The 19,504-nt window shown below is 52.5% G+C and overlaps 7 protein-coding genes across 7 annotated transcripts; 5 read left to right on the top strand and 2 right to left on the bottom strand.

Moving 5' to 3' along the window:
- Positions 1-177: 177 nt before the first annotated feature.
- On the top strand, positions 178-2,253 carry Z517_12407 (uncharacterized protein; the record flags this gene model as incomplete). Its single annotated transcript, XM_013422821.1, has 10 exons — positions 178-347; positions 413-543; positions 618-747; positions 808-1,005; positions 1,077-1,201; positions 1,284-1,419; positions 1,473-1,605; positions 1,668-1,738; positions 1,845-1,953; positions 2,050-2,253. The coding sequence occupies 10 exons, from the start codon at positions 178-180 to the stop codon at positions 2,251-2,253; spliced, it is 1,407 nt and encodes a 468-aa protein (XP_013278275.1).
- Positions 2,254-2,499: 246 nt separating this feature from the next.
- Positions 2,500-4,804, bottom strand: Z517_12406 (uncharacterized protein; the record flags this gene model as incomplete). Its single annotated transcript, XM_013422820.1, has 4 exons — positions 2,500-3,721; positions 3,777-3,787; positions 3,883-4,697; positions 4,747-4,804. 4 exons carry the CDS (start codon positions 4,802-4,804, stop codon positions 2,500-2,502), a joined length of 2,106 nt encoding a protein of 701 aa, XP_013278274.1.
- Positions 4,805-5,414: 610 nt separating this feature from the next.
- Positions 5,415-6,347, top strand: Z517_12405 (uncharacterized protein; the record flags this gene model as incomplete). The annotated part of the gene is made up of 1 exon (XM_013422819.1): positions 5,415-6,347. The coding sequence occupies one exon, from the start codon at positions 5,415-5,417 to the stop codon at positions 6,345-6,347; it is 933 nt and encodes a 310-aa protein (XP_013278273.1).
- A 528-nt stretch (positions 6,348-6,875) lies between these two features.
- Z517_12404 (uncharacterized protein) lies at positions 6,876-10,117 on the top strand (the record flags this gene model as incomplete). Its single annotated transcript, XM_013422818.1, has 2 exons — positions 6,876-9,408; positions 9,459-10,117. 2 exons carry the CDS (start codon positions 6,876-6,878, stop codon positions 10,115-10,117), a joined length of 3,192 nt encoding a protein of 1,063 aa, XP_013278272.1.
- Positions 10,118-11,019: 902 nt separating this feature from the next.
- Positions 11,020-12,732, top strand: Z517_12403 (uncharacterized protein; the record flags this gene model as incomplete). The annotated part of the gene is made up of 1 exon (XM_013422817.1): positions 11,020-12,732. The coding sequence occupies one exon, from the start codon at positions 11,020-11,022 to the stop codon at positions 12,730-12,732; it is 1,713 nt and encodes a 570-aa protein (XP_013278271.1).
- A 696-nt stretch (positions 12,733-13,428) lies between these two features.
- On the top strand, positions 13,429-15,122 carry Z517_12402 (uncharacterized protein; the record flags this gene model as incomplete). The annotated part of the gene is made up of 2 exons (XM_013422816.1): positions 13,429-13,518; positions 13,581-15,122. The coding sequence occupies 2 exons, from the start codon at positions 13,429-13,431 to the stop codon at positions 15,120-15,122; spliced, it is 1,632 nt and encodes a 543-aa protein (XP_013278270.1).
- A 441-nt stretch (positions 15,123-15,563) lies between these two features.
- Z517_12401 (uncharacterized protein) lies at positions 15,564-17,981 on the bottom strand (the record flags this gene model as incomplete). Its single annotated transcript, XM_013422815.1, has 1 exon — positions 15,564-17,981. One exon carries the CDS (start codon positions 17,979-17,981, stop codon positions 15,564-15,566), a length of 2,418 nt encoding a protein of 805 aa, XP_013278269.1.
- Between the last annotated feature and the right edge of the window lie 1,523 nt (positions 17,982-19,504).

Here is a 19,504-nt window from a genome sequence, read left to right as displayed (position 1 = left end):
TGTCGAAGTTTCCCATATATCTCGTGTACGGGATTTGAGCGCAGGGGGGGACGAAAGAGAGATAAAGATCCCTGTAACCGCCAAACCGGACTTCTTTAACACACTTTGCTGTTTCGTTTCCCCTGATCCTGCATTGACCCCAGAAACGAACGGATTTCAGCCAACGCACATTCCACCATGCAAGACTCCAAGGGAGAGACGACGCAAGAGGTGGGAGAGAAGATCGAGACGGACATCTCCCAAGAAGCCGTGCAAGACAGCAGCATTTTGAAGGCCGATCTGAGCGAAGATGACGGTGAGGTCTTCAAGAGTCACACTGGCGTGGCCGAGTTTCGAGCCTTGGGATGGTATGTGGTCACTCTTCTCTGCTCTTTACTACAAGGGGAACACTCGCTTATGTACAACAACGCAGGATCCGAGCATGTATTATCCTCTTGAAGCTGTGTTTCGCCACGGGTGTATTGGGAATTCCCTACGCCATGAATGTGACGGGCTATGGACCGGGCATCTGCATCCTCTTCGGCTGGGGAACCATGACAACCTGTAAGTCGCAAACACCAACACCGTGACATAGCTTGTGTTGTGTACCCTTGCTCACGAACACGGCTTGGTTCAAGATTACGCCTATATCATGTACCTGTTCCGCATGAGATACCGTGGCGTGCACAACATCGCCGATGGCGCCGCCGTCATGGGAGGGCCCATTGCTCGCGAGGTCGCCGGGGGCTTGTTCCTCTTGACGTGGATGTGAGTTTCTCAAGCGCTTCCTGAGAGTGAAACATCTTCGCTGACGGGTTATGCACACAGCTTAGCCGCTGGCTCCGGGTTCATTGGGTTAGCTCAAGGGCTGAAGATTCTCGCCAACGGCAAAGCCTGCACGGTCGTCTGGACCATGGTTGCGGCCGTCTCGACAGGCATCGTCTCGAGTATCCGCACATTGGGCAAGATGGCCGTCTTGACCTGGATCGGGTTTGCTTCCATCTTCACGGCCGTCTTCATCGTGGTGTAAGTTTGTCCCATGTCGGGTCGACAAGAATTCAGACAAGTTGATATGATATTGACGATTTCTTACATAGCGTCGGCGTCACTCAAGTCGACAGACCCGCCGCCGCCCCGGCCACTGGTCCCTTTGATCTTGGTGTCATCGCCGTAGGGTCACCCGGATTCGTGGCAGGACTTACCGCGACACTGAATCTTTTTTGTAAGAACAACCACCACCAACAAGACTCCCCAAGCCCTTCTAGCCAGAGAAAAAGGATACTAAACGAGGTATGTACATATAGCCGGCTACGGAGCCACACCGACCTTCATGCCCGTCATCGCCGAGATGAGGCGGCCCAAATCCTTCCCCAAGGCTCTCTTCACCTCGCAAGCGATCCTGTCCGTCTGCTATATCACCTTTGGCACCGTGGTATACGTGTGAGTTTGTCTCTCCAAAGTCTATTTCTGACAGAGCTGATAATCTGGTCCAGCTACTGCGGTCAATACGTGGCCAGCCCGTCGCTCGCCAGTGCCGGCGGGACGATTGAGAAGATTGCATTTGGGATATCGATTCCGGGCTTCATCATGACCTCGACGCTGTGGATTCACATGGCTGCCAAATTTGTCAGTGTCCTCCTCCTCCCGGCTAGAGCCAGAAGATAATGCTAACAACTCTCCCTGAGTAGCTCTTTGTCAAGATCCTGCGCAACTCTCCTCACCTACAGAGCAACAGCATCGTGCACTGGAGTACCTGGCTGTACGTGTCCGCCCTCCCCTTCTTTGCCTCCTTATTCCACCTGCTGGCTGGCTGGAGACACTACCTACATTTGAAGATATGAACTAACCAGATCCTGTTAATTTAGAGGCTCGACCATAGGAATCACGCTATTGTCATTCATCGTGGCCGAAGCGATCCCCTTTTTCGGGTTTCTGCTCGGACTGATCGGCTCGCTGTGCTGTGCTCCGACATGTGTATGTTTTGTTCTTCCCCTCCTCCCTCCATCCCTCCTCTTCTGGATTACCAAATACTAGAGAGCCTGCTAAACTAAGCCTTGTGATCCGTCCTAGTTGATAATCCCCGCCTTCATGGGCCTCTACATGGACCGGGGCACGTACAACACGAACTGGCGCCGCCGCACCATCTGCGGCCTGCACCTCGCCGTGATCGCGCTGGGCTCCTTCATTACCGTCGCGGGTACGTACACGACCATCAAGAGCATCGTGGACGCGTACCGCGACGGCACCGTCGGGGGCGCATTTAGTTGTGCCTGAGTACACTGGTATCAATGTCTGGGTCAAGGTCAGGACTCTGGAGAGAAGAGAAGAGAAAAGACGAGAGAGGAAACAAGGGCAAAGCACGAAAGAGTCTTGTTACTGTTATTCATGGCGTATATGTAAACATACTATACAATAGAGCGATAGACAAGACATTTCCCAGAATCTGAATCTGGGTGGTATATATGACAATGTGATGCGCATGTCACATCATCCTTCAACATGATAATCCCCCCTAACCAACTACTGCAAGCCATCGTAGTCTGTCTGCCACATCCCCATCGGCTCAAATGAGTCCGCCATGAAGGCGTCCTGGAAGAAATTGTCATGGGTATCAAAAGACCACGACAGAGGATTCAAGTCCCATTCTGCCGAGGTCTGCGCCAAAGCGAACTGACCGCCATTATTCGTGGGCATGGTGCCAGGCTGCGGGAGGATGTGTTGCTGGGATCTCCACAAGCCGGTATCTGGCTGGACCTGAAAAGGCTGCTGGTCGGTGCTCGGCGCCTGCGAAGGGTCAATGTTGCGGCGTACATTCACGTTCCCGAGCAATGGGACCTTCAGGTTCAATTGACGAGAGTTGACCGCGTCGCCATTTTGCTGAAGCAAAGCATTGAGAGAACGAATCGTCATTGCGCCGAGTCGTGCAAAGCTGGCATTGGTCGTGTCACGAGATTTCTCGTCCATAACCTTGAGCACTTGCGCGGCAATGCCCTGTATTCTCGCCTTGTTCACTTCCGGGTCGAGATGGTTGCTGGAGGGGCCCGTGTGGGATGTGAGGAGGAGAACCGTGGTTGCGGTGAATGCTTGTAGATCCAAGATCGGAGACAGAAAAATACCAGAGGGCAGCATACGACGCAGAGCTTGATAGCGTTGCGCGACCGCTTCGCAGGCTTCCATGCATGTCAAACGGCTGTACATATTTCCCTCCGCCGGGTCCTGGCGCATGGTAAAAGGCAAATGCACCCTCATCAAAAAGTAATAATGCAATAGTTGGCAGAGACTCTCAGGTTTGAAATGCACAAAATCCTGGTCCCACCAGGACTTCGGAGTCTGAGCAGCAAGAACTCGCAGCTCTCGGTCGAGCTCCAGCGCGTACGCATATGCCTGTGCACCAGATGCATGGTTGGCACCGAGATCGTCCAGGGTAGAAAACTTGGCTGTTATATCCGTTAACTTGTTCAGATAAATGGGGACCTGAACGGTGCCGTTGATTATTATAGGCTTCAAATTAGTGTAATCTGAGCGCCGTGTGGCAGGGGGGCGGTTGACTATCATGCAGAGCAGTCTCTCCGCTGAGCACATGAACTCCCAAAGCTGAATCCTCGGGAGCAGTGATTGGTCTGGTGTACCATTGCCGGGCGGGAGGCTTTGAGACGCTTTCGGCAGTCCGAGAAGCTCAGCCATGGCCACAAAGTGTCGCATGCGGATCCATGCTTTCTGGAAATTCCCTTGGCTTATTTGGCTATCGCGCTTGTCAGCTCGTTTCGACCATTGACATGTCCACTGGAACATCTTACAGCCTCAAAAACTGGTAGTTCTTGTCAGCATACGTTGGCAAGGACGGCTTGGATGGCATGAAGGAGCACAGGACAACAATGCCATTATAAGGTGAGGCCAACTCACGTGCATCGCCATCCCCAATCCCTCAATTGTTCCCATCAGTCGGTCGTGCGATATTAACGTGCTCTCTACCGCGTCAGATACTGCCCGAGCAAAGTCGTGGATTCTGCGAAATCTTTTGAGCGACGTTTCTGGGCTGCCGTGATCTTGTGGTTCTTGCAGCCCCGTGACAGCAAGGTCAAGAAGCCATGATGCCAAGGATATGGCATCAGCATCTGGCGCGCACATGCTCTCATAGCTGTCCAGCAGTTCGGTGTGAGATTTCACCGCAAATGGTTGTGGAAGCAGGGCATGAACGAGATCAATCCATTTGGACGCTGTCTTGGCCATATCCCGGGCGTCCTCTCTTTGAGGAATTAGCTGCTGTAGTGTCTGCCGAGCCAGATCCAGAAGGTGGGCGGATGCCTTAGCTTTGCGGTCCTGTAGTTGCTGGTCTAGTTGACCGAAATCCCCACTCAACCAATCATTCTGGAAAAGCGAACGGAGGTGTGTTGGTTGCTCGGTCGCAAGGACATCTGAAACGTTGGATTCATTGTCCGAGTCATCGTCCCCTTGACTGCTGGGAGCCTGAACAGAAGCTGGTCTTGCGACGTCTGTTATTTGGTACCCAAGCTTCGACTGAATTTCACGCACTGTCTTGCGCAGATTGGCGACCTCGACCTCTAGGAGAGCAATTCGATGACGCGACGGCAATCTCTGCTCGTGGACCGGCCGAGAAGTGTAGACTTGGGCAACACATTTCACGCCTCGGTCTTCGCAGCTTCGACATGATTCTGCATCGTCAGATCTTCGAATACAGCGAATTTTGCGACGTCTACCTGCACATTATCAGAACAGCACTCTTGACGCACCGCAACGAACACAGACACTCGCTACAGCTCTTTGTCCCCTTCCGTGATTGACTAGGTATCTCAGGTTGGGACATGTCAGAGGGTTGAACGGTTGCTCGAAAGTCCCGGAGCAAGGAGATATTCGGCTCGGACACAAGAGCTCGCTGTATCTGAGAAGGGAATAATGCTCGGCTTGCAGCGTAGATCGTGGCTGGGCTCGACGAAGTTGTAGTGTTGGATGTTCGCAGCTCGGATTTCGGCGGGAAACGAAGCCGAATCGAAACTTGGAGCAGCGCTTTGACGCAAGGCAAAGTTGCCGCTTTAGGAAAAGTCACGCGTTCACGGCTGCGGTTCTTGTCCGCGGCTCCGTTTTTGTTGCGAGATTCCGCCGTCACCTCAAGTGACTACCAACTTCTATTGGTCTTCGGTGGCTGCTTTGATATCAATCATTGTTCGTGCACCGGCCGATGGGACAATTGGATCCCTAGTGCGAACCGATGCCCCTCCATACTGTTGTTCGATCTCGTATCGTGAAGATCCGCCTGCGTCACAAGTGGAGGGGCCCATGTATATAACAATGGACTTCCCAGTAGAAAGAGATGGCTATGGTCAATATTCAACGTCAACAGTCTATCGATATTTGCCTGTCAAGAATATCACAGACCCTACGATACCCAATCGCTACTGTCGCAATTCACCAACGCAATGGGAGGACCATATCCCCCGACAACGGCCGCCATAGGTGGCGTACCGACGGTTGGCACCGACATCCCAGCAGACGCTGTCCTCCTCCTTTTCTATGTCTGCTTTGCAGCCACGAACATGACCATCTTTCAGCTCAATCGGCGGAGGAATCACAAGTTCATTCCATCGGCGCTCCTGTTCGGCTTTTGTATGGCCAGGACAGCCACTCTGTGTCTGCGGATTGGGTGGGCGACAACGCCGCATGATATTCAACTGGCGATTGCGGCACAAATCTTTGTAAACGCAGGCATATTGATCATCTATATCATCAACCTGATCCTCGCACAACGCATACTGCGAGCATCACAGCCACAAATTGGATGGAATCCAGTCCTGCGAGCCGCATACAAGTTGTTGTACATCGGCATTGGGGCAGCACTCGTCATGGTCATCACATCCGTTGTCCTCTCAATGTACACGCTCAATCCGCACACCAAATCTGTTTGTCGAGATATCCAGCTCGCGGCGATCACCTACCTATTCTTTTTCACCTGCCTCCCTGTCATCCATACTGCATTAGCGGTCCTTTTGCCGTCGTCGAGAGATGCGGAGAATTTCGGCCACGGCAGCATGAGGAGCAAGTTGATCATTGTTACCTCTTCGGCCTGTTTATGTATGTTGATAGCAGGCTTCAAAACTGGTATCACCTGGGAGTCCCCGCAACCAGCTACCAATCCACCTTGGTACGACTCCAAAGCCTGCTTCTATGTCTTCAACTTCGTGCTCGAGATCATCATACTTTTTATATTGACATTCAGTCGAATTGACAAGCGATTCTTCATTCCAAATGGGTCGACAAAGCCTGGAGATTACAGTCGAATTTTGGAAGAAGGTGAACAGAAGACGGAACATGCTTCATGGTACGCTTCGCCACAAGAAAACGAGAAGGACTGAAAAGGGAAATTGTTGCGCACATTGTAACGATTAATGATGATTTCTGCATGATTAGAGAAGCGGACTATGTATGCTGTATGCTTGGCTAGACATCAATTGTATTTCTTATAGATTTGTCAGTCTTGATTCTCATGTTCCCTCGTGTTTCTCCACAAATATGCCAAGCACTGTGGGCAAGCTGTCCAATTGCTCCGCCGTAGCGCGTACAGTGGTTTTACGCGTCGCGTCCATCTCGAATTGGGAAGCGGGATCTTTACGACATTTCAGTCGCTCCTTCCCGAGCTGTAGCCAGACATCACTGGTTCACTTTTTTTTTGCATTTTCTCTCTCATTCATGGCTGTCATGTCAACCTAGTTTCCTACCAATCCTACCTCCTCTTGAATTGAAGACAACATGCCCTCAGATATCAGAAGTTTCTTCGGAAATGGAGGGGCAAAGCCTTCGGTGAAGACTGCCACTTCAAAGGTTAGCCGGGGCGTCGTTCGCTCTGTATCGCTCAGCCGAGCATACAGCATAGGTGACTGATCATGAGGCAGGACACCTCCAAAGCGACTACGAAACAGCGCGGCTCTCGCAAAGTCGTCTCCGATGACGATGACGATGATATTGAAGAAGTAGTCAAACCCGCCTCTAAGAAGCCTACCACTCCAAAGCCCGAGAAATCGGCCAAAGAACCAGTGGAAGAAGAGACTACCAGCTCAGCCTACTTTGCGGCCTCAAAAACAAAGTCTGCGAAGTCTACCCCATTGCGAACAAAGGCAGCCGCTACGAATGGTGCCGCAAAAACACCCAGCAAAGAAGTGAACGGCGACACACCATCTACTGGCAGAAGATCCTCCAGAAAGACTGGCAAAAAGAACTATGCTGAACAGGATGAAGATGACAATCCCAATAAAGTCTTGGAGGATGACCGCGAAGGCAATGATGACATTTTCAGTGACTTGAAGAGCAGGAAAGTGGACGACGATTACGAGGAAGGAACAGACGAGGAAGATATAAAGCCACAAAAACGAACGGGCAAGACTGTCAATGGGCACTCTAAAAAGCCCCAAGCAAAAAATGATGATGAAGACGACGATATCGAGATGGCACAGATCCCCGGATATGACGGACCTGGTGATGCGAGAAGTAAGAAAACGTCCAGCAGAACCACTTCCAGTCGTAAGAGAAAGTCCAAAGATCTTGAGGATGAAGATCAGGACGACTTGGACGATGCCGACGACACTCCCAAAAAGAAACCGAGGACTACGACATCGACAACTAGCAGGAAGCCGCGCGCGACCCCCAAAAAGGAGGAAAAGGAGGAAAGCAAGGAGATACAAAATATCTTTGACAATATCCCTACTGTGAGAGCTCCGACTCCACCACCAAGAGATGACAAGAAAAAGTTCACATTTGGTGGCGGTAACGCCAATGTGGCTCCACCCGCAGCTGGCTCTGCTGATATTCCAGTGGGTGCAGAAAACTGTCTTGCTGGACTAACTTTTGTCTTCACGGGGGTTCTCAACTCGCTTGGCCGCGAAGAGGGACAAAACCTCGTAAAACAGTATGGCGGCAAGGTGACAGGCGCGCCATCCAAGCGGACCAGCTACGTCGTCCTTGGTGCCGATGCAGGACCCAAAAAACTTGAAACGATCCGCCAGCTGGGAATCAAAACAATCAATGAGGAGGGTCTCTTCGCACTCATTCGACAGCTTCCAGCAAATGGTGGTGATGGAAAAGCAGCCGAAGCCTATGCCGAGAAACAAGCCAAAGAGGAAGAGAAAATCCGCAAGCAGGCAGAAGACGAGGAACAACGCGAACGTGAGAGACAGAAAGAGGCTGCGAAAGTTGCAAAAGCTGCCGCAGCTCGAAGTGGTGCCCCTGTACCTCCAGCCAAACCAAAAGGTCCCAGAGTGGAAGACAGACTCTGGGTTGACAAATACGCCCCAGATTCAACGAGTGCCGTCTGTGGAAACAAGGCCCAGGTTGAAGGCTTACAGAGATGGCTTCGAAATTGGCCGAAAGCGGCCAAATCAGACTTCAAGAAGGCGGGTGCTGATGGGAAAGGCACCTTTCGCGCAGCTTTGCTCCATGGTCCCCCAGGCGTTGGCAAGACCACCGCTGCCCATCTTATTGCCAAACTTGAGGGCTATGATGTCGTCGAGAGCAATGCCAGCGAGACTCGGAACAAGAAGCTTCTTGAAACTGGGTTGACTGGTGTTCTGGATACTACGTCTCTCCTCGGGTATTTTGCCGGCGAAGGCAAGAAAGTCGAACAGTCGAAACGAAAGCTCCTGCTGATCATGGACGAAGTGGATGGCATGTCAGCAGGAGATCGTGGTGGCGTGGGCGCTTTGGCTGCTATCGTCAAGAAGACCAGTGTCCCGATGATCTTGATCTGCAACGAGCGGAACCAGCCAAAGATGAGGCCACTCAACAATGTGACAGCAGAGTTTCAGTTCCGAAGGCCGACCACGGATATGATTCGAGGCCGGATCGCTACGATTCTGTTCCGCGAAGGCATGAGATTACCCGCACCCATCATCAATGCCTTAATCGAGGGATGCAATGGCGACATTCGCCAGATCATCAACATGATTTCAACTGTCAAACTCGACAATAAGGATCTCGATTTCAGCGACACCAAGGCAATGTCGAAGGCATGGGAGAAACATGTGATTCTGAAGCCTTGGGACATTGTGAACAAGATCCTTCGACCACAAATGTTTGCTGCCAGTTCATCTGCGACCTTAAACGACAAGACAGAGTTATACTTCAATGACCATGAGATGAGCTATCTTATGCTCCAGGAGAACTATCTTAAGACCAATCCTGCCCTTGCGAGCTCTTATAGCGGTAAAGAGCGAGAGATGAAGCTATTGGAGCTTGCAGACAATGCCGCTGCCAGCATTTCTGACGGCGATCTAGTTGATCGGATGATTCACGGTTCCCAGCAGCAATGGAGTTTGATGCCGCTCCACGCTATCTTCAGCTTTGTTCGACCTGCTAGCTATGTGTACGGAATGCTTGGGGGACAGGCTGCATTCCCCACTTGGTTTGGGCAAAACAGCAAGCAGAGTAAGTTGGAATTTCAGTCTCGTGTGGCTTTGTGTACTAATATGCTGTAGCGAAACTCTCTCGCTTTGTCAAGGAGATTCAGGGACATATGCGGCTTCGTACCTCTGCCGATCGTCATGAAATTCGCCAGCAGTATCTCCCGGCCCTATGGAGCAAGACAGTCGGCACGCTCAAGAATCAGGGCAAGGACGCCGTGCAAGATGTCATCGACTTCATGGACTCTTACTACTTGACCAAAGAAGACTTCGATGCCGTGCTGGAACTGGGTGTTGGAGAGTACGACATGGACGGGATCAAGATCGACGCCGCTACCAAGGCAGCATTCACTAGATTGTACAACGTTCAGAGCCACCCTATGCCATTCGTCAAAGCAAGCCACATCCTGGGTACCGCCAAGGGACGAGCGAAGAAAGAAAAACCAGACTTGGAAGAAGCAGTAGAGGACTCCGAGGCAGAAGAACTCCTAGCGGAAGCTGAGGCCGGCGACGAAGAGGATGATGACGAGGATCTGAAGAAGGACAAATACATCAAGGCACCAAAGAAGAAGGCTGCCAGTGCATCTACTGCGGGTGCAAAGGGCAAAGGCAAGAGGAAGAAGGCGGACGAGGATGAGGACGGAGTCGTCGAACCTGGAAGCGACGAGGAACCGAAGAAGAAGCGAGGAACTGGTGGAGCACGCGGTGGCAGGAAAGGAAAAGGACGAGCGTGAGGGGCCATTGATAAATATGACCAAATTGATGGCGGCTCAATTGGCTGGTAGAGACGACCAACGAACATGGAGTGAGGAGTAAAATGGGTGTACATTAGGGGCTGACATTGTTCATACATCGATAAAAGTACAAACTAGAGCCGGCTCGCGAATCGAAGATATAAGGGTAGAAGAATGTAGTAGTGCCAGCACCAGTGTCAGCGAGAGTCTATTGTCTAATACGTATTAGGTACACGGAGTGCTGCTGATTTCTTGACCTTCTGATCCTTCGCTGTGACATAATGATCAACGTTCAGGGTACGAGTTTCTGACAGCCACAGCTAACGAGAAAATGGGCGTACCGCGGACTCACAGGCTGCCATGAATCAACAGGCTGAGATGCAGCGACCTTGAGAGACGAGAGATGCTGCTCTGCATATGAGTGGCGTTGACACTGAACCTACCAGGGTCAACGAGGCTCTGTCACCTCTTAGAACCTCAGCTCCATCTCACCACCCAACAAAAAGACCGAGAAACGCTGTGCCTAGATGCCAATAGGCGCACTGTTGGTGCTACGGACGAGACTTTCCGGTGTTCCATTAGTTATTCACCCCTGTCCCCCAGCCGTCGATCACACAAAAGCCGCCTTACCGCAACCACCCAGTGGCGAATCCTTGATCGAGCCAAGGGTCCAAGCTGTGGCTCTGGGTGGCAGTGTACCGTATTCGGATTGGGGAACCTGAAACGTCAGTTCTGCCCGCATCAGAGCTCACGTGGGAAAGATTTATATATACCCTGTTGTCGTGAAAGACGTCGAGGGGACAAGAGATGGGTAGAGCGCAGCCAGTTGAGACTATATCACAGCCATCCGATATATCGACGTGAAACAATTGTCGACGGGACAGGATCTTGACAACAGCAACATGGGTCTCACCAAGGCCGAAAACTCACCGGGCCTCTCGTTCGAATTCAACAACCCTCGCCAGCGCTATTCTCCTGGCGATGTGATCAGTGGCCGAGTGGTCCTGAACACCGCTGCCGATAGTGCGATTGGCAGATTGGTGGTTTCATTCTGGGGCCGGGCAAAGTCACGGATCATCCAGCAACACGGCCAGAGCGTCACCTACCACCGGGGTCGGACACAGTTCTTCAAACAGGAGTTGCTTCTCTACGAAGGTCAATACACCCACAAGCCCGGATCCTTCAGCTGGCCGTTTGAATTCGTAGTCCCTGAACAGGCGGACGCGACGAGCATCTTGAGCGGTGAGAAGTGGAAGCCGAAGGACCACTATCGAGCGACCACGGATGAGAACGGCCTCGATCTCACGCTTCCACCCTCATGCTATCACAGAAGACACATGTTTGGCCGGCAGGCGGAATGTTTCATCGAGTATGTTCTCGAGGCGACGCTTACCGAGCCAGAAGGTCTGCACCATATCCGCGGACCTCAGAGCAAGGTGTCCAGCTATCCGATTATCTTCCAACCCTTGTCCACCCCAGAACCCATTGAAAACTACGGTCTGGTCACTGACCAACGCCTCTTTACCATCGCAACGTTGAAACTTCTCCCTGAACATGCTGGCACCAGCCTGGGTTTGAGGGACCGTGCCCGATCCATCTTTCAGCGGGACTCTATTCCCAAGTTTTCATTCAATTTGACTGTCCAGGCACCCAGTATCATCCAGCTCTTCCATCCGAACCCCATTCCGTTTTTGATCACCGCGACACCAGATCTTTCTCCTGAAAACACGACCATTGACACTTCGACGTCGCTTCCGACAGTGATTCTCCGCTCTGCAAAAATCGAACTGAAGACGCACATTCGGTGCCGCGCAGCGGGCACTTTTGCGGACACCAAGACCTACGAAATTCCAGTGTTGCCGGAAAAGGCATTAAACCAACCCCTGACCATGGCGCATGGCAGAACCACTGCTGTGGAAGCGACCCTTGACCTCGGGAAGTTGTGCGATCTCCATCTGGGTAATGCGAAACTGGGTTCTCGCCTCGAGACACCCATGTGCCCAAGCTTCACGACCTACAATGTCTCAAGATCATATCATCTCTTGTGGGAGCTGGAGATTGAGTGCGCTGAGAAGACGGAAAAATTTTCCTCGGTCAAAAACGGTCCAGAAGTGTCTATCATTTTGCCCCCAGCTACGGTACGCGTGGACAGTGAATTAGACGCCAATCTGCGTCTGGGCGGAGACCTAATGCAAGCTCTGTCAACGGAGAGCACAGGATCTGGATCCAGTTCGGGATTCTGGTCTCGCCGAAGCCACGAAGCCCGGGTTGGAGGGGAGAAGGAGAAACCAAAGATTGGAACGCCGAATCCCTCGAGCATCGGAGCCGAGCTGAGGGGTCTGAACATTAGTGACGACAAGAAAGCCAGTCAATCTAAAGCCGAAGAGGCAGCTGAGGACCGAGCACGCGCACGTCTTGAAGAAGTGCAAGCGGTGTACCAAGGCCGTCTTCAAGGGTCACTCGGAAGAGGAGTTGGGGACATTGGTGACGCTGCAACAGATGCCTACCCTTTGGCGACGGATCCGAGTCTTCCTGCCACCACCAGACCAGAAGCAACCACGGTCGCTGTGACAGACACGGATGCGGACCAGCAACTACCGAGATATGTCCCATAAGTGTACCAGTCTCATTCAGTGAATTGGAGGCGACAGGTTCGAGATCCTCGTCGACATTGTCAATCGACTCCGACTCTCAGCATATTGAACACGGATTGCTGCCAATTGTTTTTCGGGGTACCCTTGCTGTATTATATGCCTTTGCTGCGTCTACTTGTCAGAATGGTATATTTCATTGTTTTTGGGTTACGGCAGGAACATACCCTTGTGAAGATCATTGCGGTAAAAAATTGGGAATTTGACAGATGAGGGCGACGGATATGAACGGCCTGGTTTGGGTGTTGCGGCTCCTTTTCAAAGCCGCTGGTGTTGATGGTGGGTTTGACGATTCACCTCAATGTGGCATCGGGGAAATGGCGGGGGCTCATAGGAAACATTTGAGGAAGTTTGGGACTTGTCTCATGCATGGCCTTTGAGCGGGCCGTATTATTTAGTAGTAATCCAATATCAGAATGCTGTTTCGAAAAAAAGAAAAGTCTGTTGCCAGCATTGCATGGTCGCATACAGTCAAGCGGCGAGGCTGAACGCGAGGCTGAGTGACAAGGCTGAGTTTCCTGCCTTCCACTCCCACTTCTCTGCCGCAAGACTCCACCGTACCTCATGCGCCTCCAACCGACTCCAAAATCTTGCGCCTTCCACTGCGCAAGATTGAATATTCGCCATAGCACTTTTACATCAACTTGACCGCAGGACACCATGATTTTAGAAGACCAGAGGTTCCTCCATGAGGACCTGGAGCGGCTTGAGCAAGCGATCACCGACCGGGTCGCTGAAGACCCCAAAAATGTACGTCTGGCTGTTTATTTGATCTGTGAATGGAGCGCAACCACTAACTCGCCTTGCCCCAGATCAAAGACCGATTGACGCGCGACCACCAAATAGACGGCTTCCTGACGCGCATTCAAGAGCAATCCAGGCGCCTGCTCGACATATACAAGGACGCCGAGGGTCTCCGCCTGCAAGAAGTCCAGTCCCTCTCGACCGGCGAGCCGTTTGAAGAATTCTACAAACAACTCGACGAGGTCAAAGATTTCCACCGTCGCTATCCCAATGAACCGGTCGAAAATCTCGAGCGCGCCTACAAGCGCCGCCGGCCCGAGGAAGGGGAGTACATTCTCTCCGAGGTGGACAACATGTTCAGCGGGGAAGAGTCCAACGGCCGATTTTTGGACTTGACGCAGCTGCACGAGGACTACCTCAACCTTGCCGGAGTCAAGCGCCTGACGTATCTCCAGTATCTGGACAACTTTGACGCATTCGAACCCCCTCGGCTACCCATCAAACGTCAGAATAAAATCACAGATCAATATTTACAATATGTCGCCAGTCTCGACAGCTACCTCGAAAGCTTTATCCGGAGGACGAGACCACTAGAAGACCTCGCGAAACTGTTTCTGCGATATCAGAGGGATTTCGACACGGCTTGGGAAGCGGGGACAGTGCCCGGTTGGACAAAAGAGCAGAAAGAGCAGGCGTCTACAAGCACCTCGGCGTCGTCGGGTCCTCAGACTGAAGGCACCGGCGCCGGAGTATGGTGTCCGGACTGTGAGAAAGAGTTTACAAACCAGAATGTATACAAATCACACTTGACGGGCAAGAAGCACATCAAGAACGCAGAAGCGAAGAAGTCCCGGGCCGCTGCTAATGGCGATGCCGCCACGAACGGCGCGAAACCCGCAACGTCAAATCCTCCTGCGACAGCACCTTCTCTATCAGGCGCAGCGCTCAAAGAACGCGCCATCGCTGCGCACGAACATCGCATCCGTGCTCTTGCCGATTACCTTTCCAACGAACGGAGTAACACGCGCGTGAACGTGGAGCGCAAGCAAGGCATGACGGAGCGGGAGCGGCAGGCTGAATTGGATGCTCTATTCGCCGAAGACGACGCCGCCGTCGCGGCGTCAGACCGCAAAGCAGCAGGCAGGAAACGAACAGGTGGAGACGACTCGGGGTCCGATTCCGAAGGCGATGAGAAGATCTACAACCCGTTGAAATTGCCCCTGGCCTGGGACGGGAAGCCGATCCCCTACTGGCTGTACAAGTTGCACGGGCTGGGCGTCGAGTTCAACTGCGAGATCTGTGGCAACTTTGTCTACATGGGCCGGCGGGCCTTCGACAAGCACTTTTCCGAGGCCCGCCACATCTATGGCCTCAAGTGCCTGGGCATCACGGGGTCGGCGCTCTCGGGCACCGCGGCTGGCGGCGGCGGCCTCAGCCTGTTCCGCGAGATCACGGGCATCGACGACGCCCTCAAGCTGTGGGACAAGATCAAGAAGGAGAAGCGCGAGAGGGAGGTCCGTGACGACCAGGTCGTCCAGATGGAGGACGGCGAGGGCAACGTCATGCCCGAGCGCATCTACCTGGATCTGCAGAAGCAGGGCATCCTCTAAACGAACAAGCGACAAATCCAAGGAGGGCAGCGGAATCAATCAATCACGGAGTTATATAAAATGCCACCATAAAATTCGGGGTCGGAGTCAGGATCAGGGCGTTCTCTTTTCTGTCGCTGTCTTCCCCTTCATGGAAATCGTGTATGTATGTATCATCCATCCATCAATCCTTCGCAACCTGGGAGGTTGGTTGCTCTGACTTTGAGGAAAGGGCGGGCGATTTTTGGGAGGGAACAGAACACCGTTGAGATGGAGAGCCGGACTGGACTGTATGACCTCTGGCTGGTCAATGCCAAAAAAATTCTTGATTGCTCATTTACAACAGACAACGCCGTGTCCTATCTGTCCAGCAAATACCCAGTACTTCAGTGCTGTATGTACAGCGTACGTAAACATGAATTTCTTCGTAGACCAAAGACGTTCTCTGCCAATGGCAATGCTTCAAGATTCCATGATGCCCTCGCCGACAACTCGTTCCACTCCATCGCCGACACCCTCGTTGCTCATTCTCGCACTACTCACTCCAATACTTCCCTTTTCTCTCTCCTTGACCTTTTCCCCACTCTTGTCGCCGCTCTTTTCCTTGCTCTGGTCTTTATCCACGAGAACGGCATTCCTCACCTTCTCCAACAGTTCCCAGCCCTTGGCCGCCCCGTGGATTGCCCTTTCGACTATCTGATCAAACAGTTCCTCATTACCCACATAGAAGCCGCACAGCATGAGTTTGCACAAGCTGGCCGTGGACGTGGCTCGAACTTCGTCCGCAAAGGTTTGTGAGAGGGCTTTAATGAAGGGCGAGAGAAGGCCAGAGAGTGTGCTGCTCTGGTCGTCGATTGTAGCACTTGGTGCAGGATTGCCATCGGCTGTCTCGGTCGTGGCGACAGGAGAGTCTGGATGCTCGTTGGATTCGGAGTGTGTTGGCGAAGGTGGACCTCTTGCGAGGAGAATATCGCAAAGAATCTGCAGCGCCATGACTTGCAAGGATTCGTGCCCTCTCTTTAGCAAAAGCGTGAAGAGCCGCATGTTCTCGTCGGCAAGCTTCGGTTCAAGTAAACAGCACAATCCCAAGCACTGCACGCCACGTTCGCGAATCAGAGCCTCATGGGATCGCACAGCCGGAATAACCAAATTGTCGAACATGGTGCGCAGGTCGATGTTCGATTGCAGATTTCCTGCCACGTTCTGCAGCATGCATTGAGCGATATGGAGGCATTTCATATTGATGACAATCTCCTTGATGGCTTTCGCTTCTTGCTCCTCGTCCGTCAGATGCTTATTGCGCTTGCTCTTGGCTTGATCGTTCCTAGGCGTCGAGTCACCGCTGACTTCGCTGCGGGCTGAGACGAAACTGTCTTCCTCGTCTGGAGAAGCTTCATCTTCGAGGTCAGAGGAAGCAATATTGTCGTGGACTTCGGCGATGGCTTCGAGAACAATCGAGGTAAACTCTCGCTCGCCAGCTGCATCCGGATTACATACGAGACGTAAGGCTTCCACGGCGAGTCGAGTGCATTCATCTGGTAATTCAGCCATGGATAATGCATGTCGCAACAAAGAAAACATCTTTCTCCTGCCAATCTCATCTGTATAGTCCAGAGACTGAGCAATGTACAAGAGCTGCTCAACGATGAATTCTTGCTCGGCTTGCAGTGCGATCATTTCGTCCGAGTCTGACTCCCTGGCATTTTTGACCCGCGTGAGCAACTCGTTGATGTGTTTCTGGAGATGGAAGCCTAGCCTCGTAACCTCGGGCATTTTCTCTTGAACCATCTCCTGATAGTTTAGATTCGCCTGGCAGTAATCATTGAACGTGCGTGCCATGAAGGCTGATTCCGGAGTTAGATTGTCCCAAAATTCGTCGTCAAACCCGACGGCATCGAGATAATCGGGTCGACCAGCCCAGAACTCTTTCATTGCTTCCCGAGCAACGCCATCCTCGTTCCCGGTGTTCAAGGTGTCAATTCTTTCAAGCAGCTCTAAGAGAGCAGGAATGCTTGGGTCATAGAAGCCGACGTGGAGTTCCTTATCATCCTTTGCGTCCCCAGATTTCTCGGCCTCGGTCCTGGCGCAGTTCTCGATCCAGCATTCTCTAAACAGACGAGCCGCAGCAGCACGCACTCTCTCGTCGCGGTCTCTCAAGCCCCATCTCAACAGCTTCTCCCGCATAGACAAGGACAGGTGTCGGAAATCGCCAAGTCTAGGGAGCAGTTTTGCGTACAGGGCACGTCTCGTTGGAGCGTCACGATCTCTGGCTCGCTCGAGTAGGTAGGGCAAGGTCTTGGGCGTAGCTGGAATGTTGACGAGAAGCGCCCTTCTGACGTCCGCGTTGGTATCGTTTTGGAGGACATCGAGGAGTTTGTCCAGTAAGCCAGGCGCGACATCTTCGTCCGAATCTTGGTCCTCCCCTTCTTCCATTTCGCTTTCCACCAAACGGCCCAGAGCCATCACTGCCTCTAGGCGTATAGCCGGGACCTTGTCTCTCATTCTCTTGATCAGCTCGTGTCTAATGACCTTGTACAGATCATCATCGATGGCTTGCAGGACACCCAAGATCTGACAGGTCAATTGAGTGGCTCGGTATCGCATCGTCTTGTCTTTGGCACAGAGAAACGGAAGGATGCCCAACAGAATGGTGGCAGAGATCTGATTCGAGGCATCATCACTGGCGAGGTACGTCGTGAGGAACTTGATGACACGCGATCCGGCCGGTTCAGATTTTGCAACTTCGAGGAGTCGGAAGACGCATTGTTTGACGTGCGCCTCGAAGTTTGGAGAGTTTTCGAGGCGGCGCAGTCGTTTCGCCAACGTCTTGTGGCCCACTAGAGAGCGCTGAGCATCTGAGAATATCGCTGCGACCGACATTGTTGTGTATTCCGGGTCTGGCGACAGGTAAACTGTTGGGATGAGTTTGTAGCACTGTCGAGAAGTTTCATTGACCCGACAATACCAAATCGGGACAGTGAGTAAACAAACTCGAGTGGCAGCTTAGTCACATTGCCGGCAGACCTTCTATGTATATCTCGGCTTACTTTCCTAATATCCTCCGCAGTCCAGTCCTGTCCTAAGTCCTTCGTACATTCTTCGTACCAAAGGATCAAGTCTCTTCCACCGACTCCAGGCTCGCTGTAGCATCGCCAATTACCCTAACGACCAGGTTGATGGCTACTGAAGGTCCAAAATGACTCACCACGGATAATGCGGTGGCAGCAGAGATGTTGGGCATCGTCTGCAGATGTCGTTGGTGGTCTGTTGCATGAGAAAGCCAAAACTGCGCAAACATACGACGAGGGTCAGACCAGCCTCTACCAAAGTGCACGGAGCGTCCCTTTCCCAGAACATATCTCTGGCGCAAGCCATGTTTCTTAGAGCGAATCGTCACACACCATGTCCCGCGTGGCTACGGAAGGTGGATCCGAGGCCATGGTGCGAATGTGCATGACAGGATCATCAGGGACGATAAGGATGGCGCTTCGCATGGGAACAATGGTCCAGACACCGTTTGCCACTGATCCCTGGAGAGATGGACAGGTGGCGACTTACGAAGCTTCAGAAGTCGAAGTTGAAGGTGCGGTTCCACCCACCCTCCGCCATGGTCAAGAGACCGCGTCGAAACGTCCACGCATGCGTGGACCTCACTCGTAGGCTGGGGGAGAATGAAATCGCGATGGTCAATGTTATGGAAGAGGGGGACGGTGGGAGAAATGGTGTAAGCGGTGGTGTAGGCGATAAGGTTGTGCTTGTAGAGTATGTCGTGGTGGACGCAATAGAACAAACACGTTTCCACGCCACACCACGTCGATCATTCTGTCTGGCCATGACGAGGGCAAGCCGCCCAGCTCGTTTTCTATGCACGAGGACTGTAATTGCTTCGTCCTCTGCGCACCTCTTATTCATCTACTTGTATTGTTTGCGTCATCCAACGGAAGTCGGTGTGATTGATGCCAGCTTAAGCTCGCGATCTCAGCGACATGATCAGCAGGAACAGAGCATGGGGTGACGGATCGATCAACGATCAGCGTCGACGATCCTTTACAATGACAATTTCGAAGCCCTAGTCGACCTGGACTAGTCCTCACTTTGTACGCCGGCGGTGAGGCTGTAGCAAGACTCTTTTCTCAAGGCTGCACACACCGCAAGTCATGACATTTGGGAGAGTGGCGCGATCATCACTGACAGCCACATCCATCCCTCGGCAGATCTTATCCTCCTCAGGTGACGGATATGTTATCCCGGGACAAGGACCCTTGTCGACAAGAGTCGAGGCTCGTTCGCATCCATCGCGGATGAATTGCAAATTGCAGTCCGCCACCTCGTCGCCATCTACGCCAGCAGCTCGATCCTGCGCCAGCGCTGCGGAAACCGGCACTGTCACTTCCGTGTGTGAT

The sequence above is a fragment of the Fonsecaea pedrosoi genome (assembly GCF_000835455.1).
Source record: "Fonsecaea pedrosoi CBS 271.37 unplaced genomic scaffold supercont1.9, whole genome shotgun sequence".
Classification (NCBI taxonomy): Eukaryota; Fungi; Ascomycota; class Eurotiomycetes; order Chaetothyriales; family Herpotrichiellaceae; genus Fonsecaea; species Fonsecaea pedrosoi.
The sequence above is the reverse complement of the archived record's forward strand: the minus strand, read 5'-3'. Positions and strand labels throughout refer to the sequence as shown.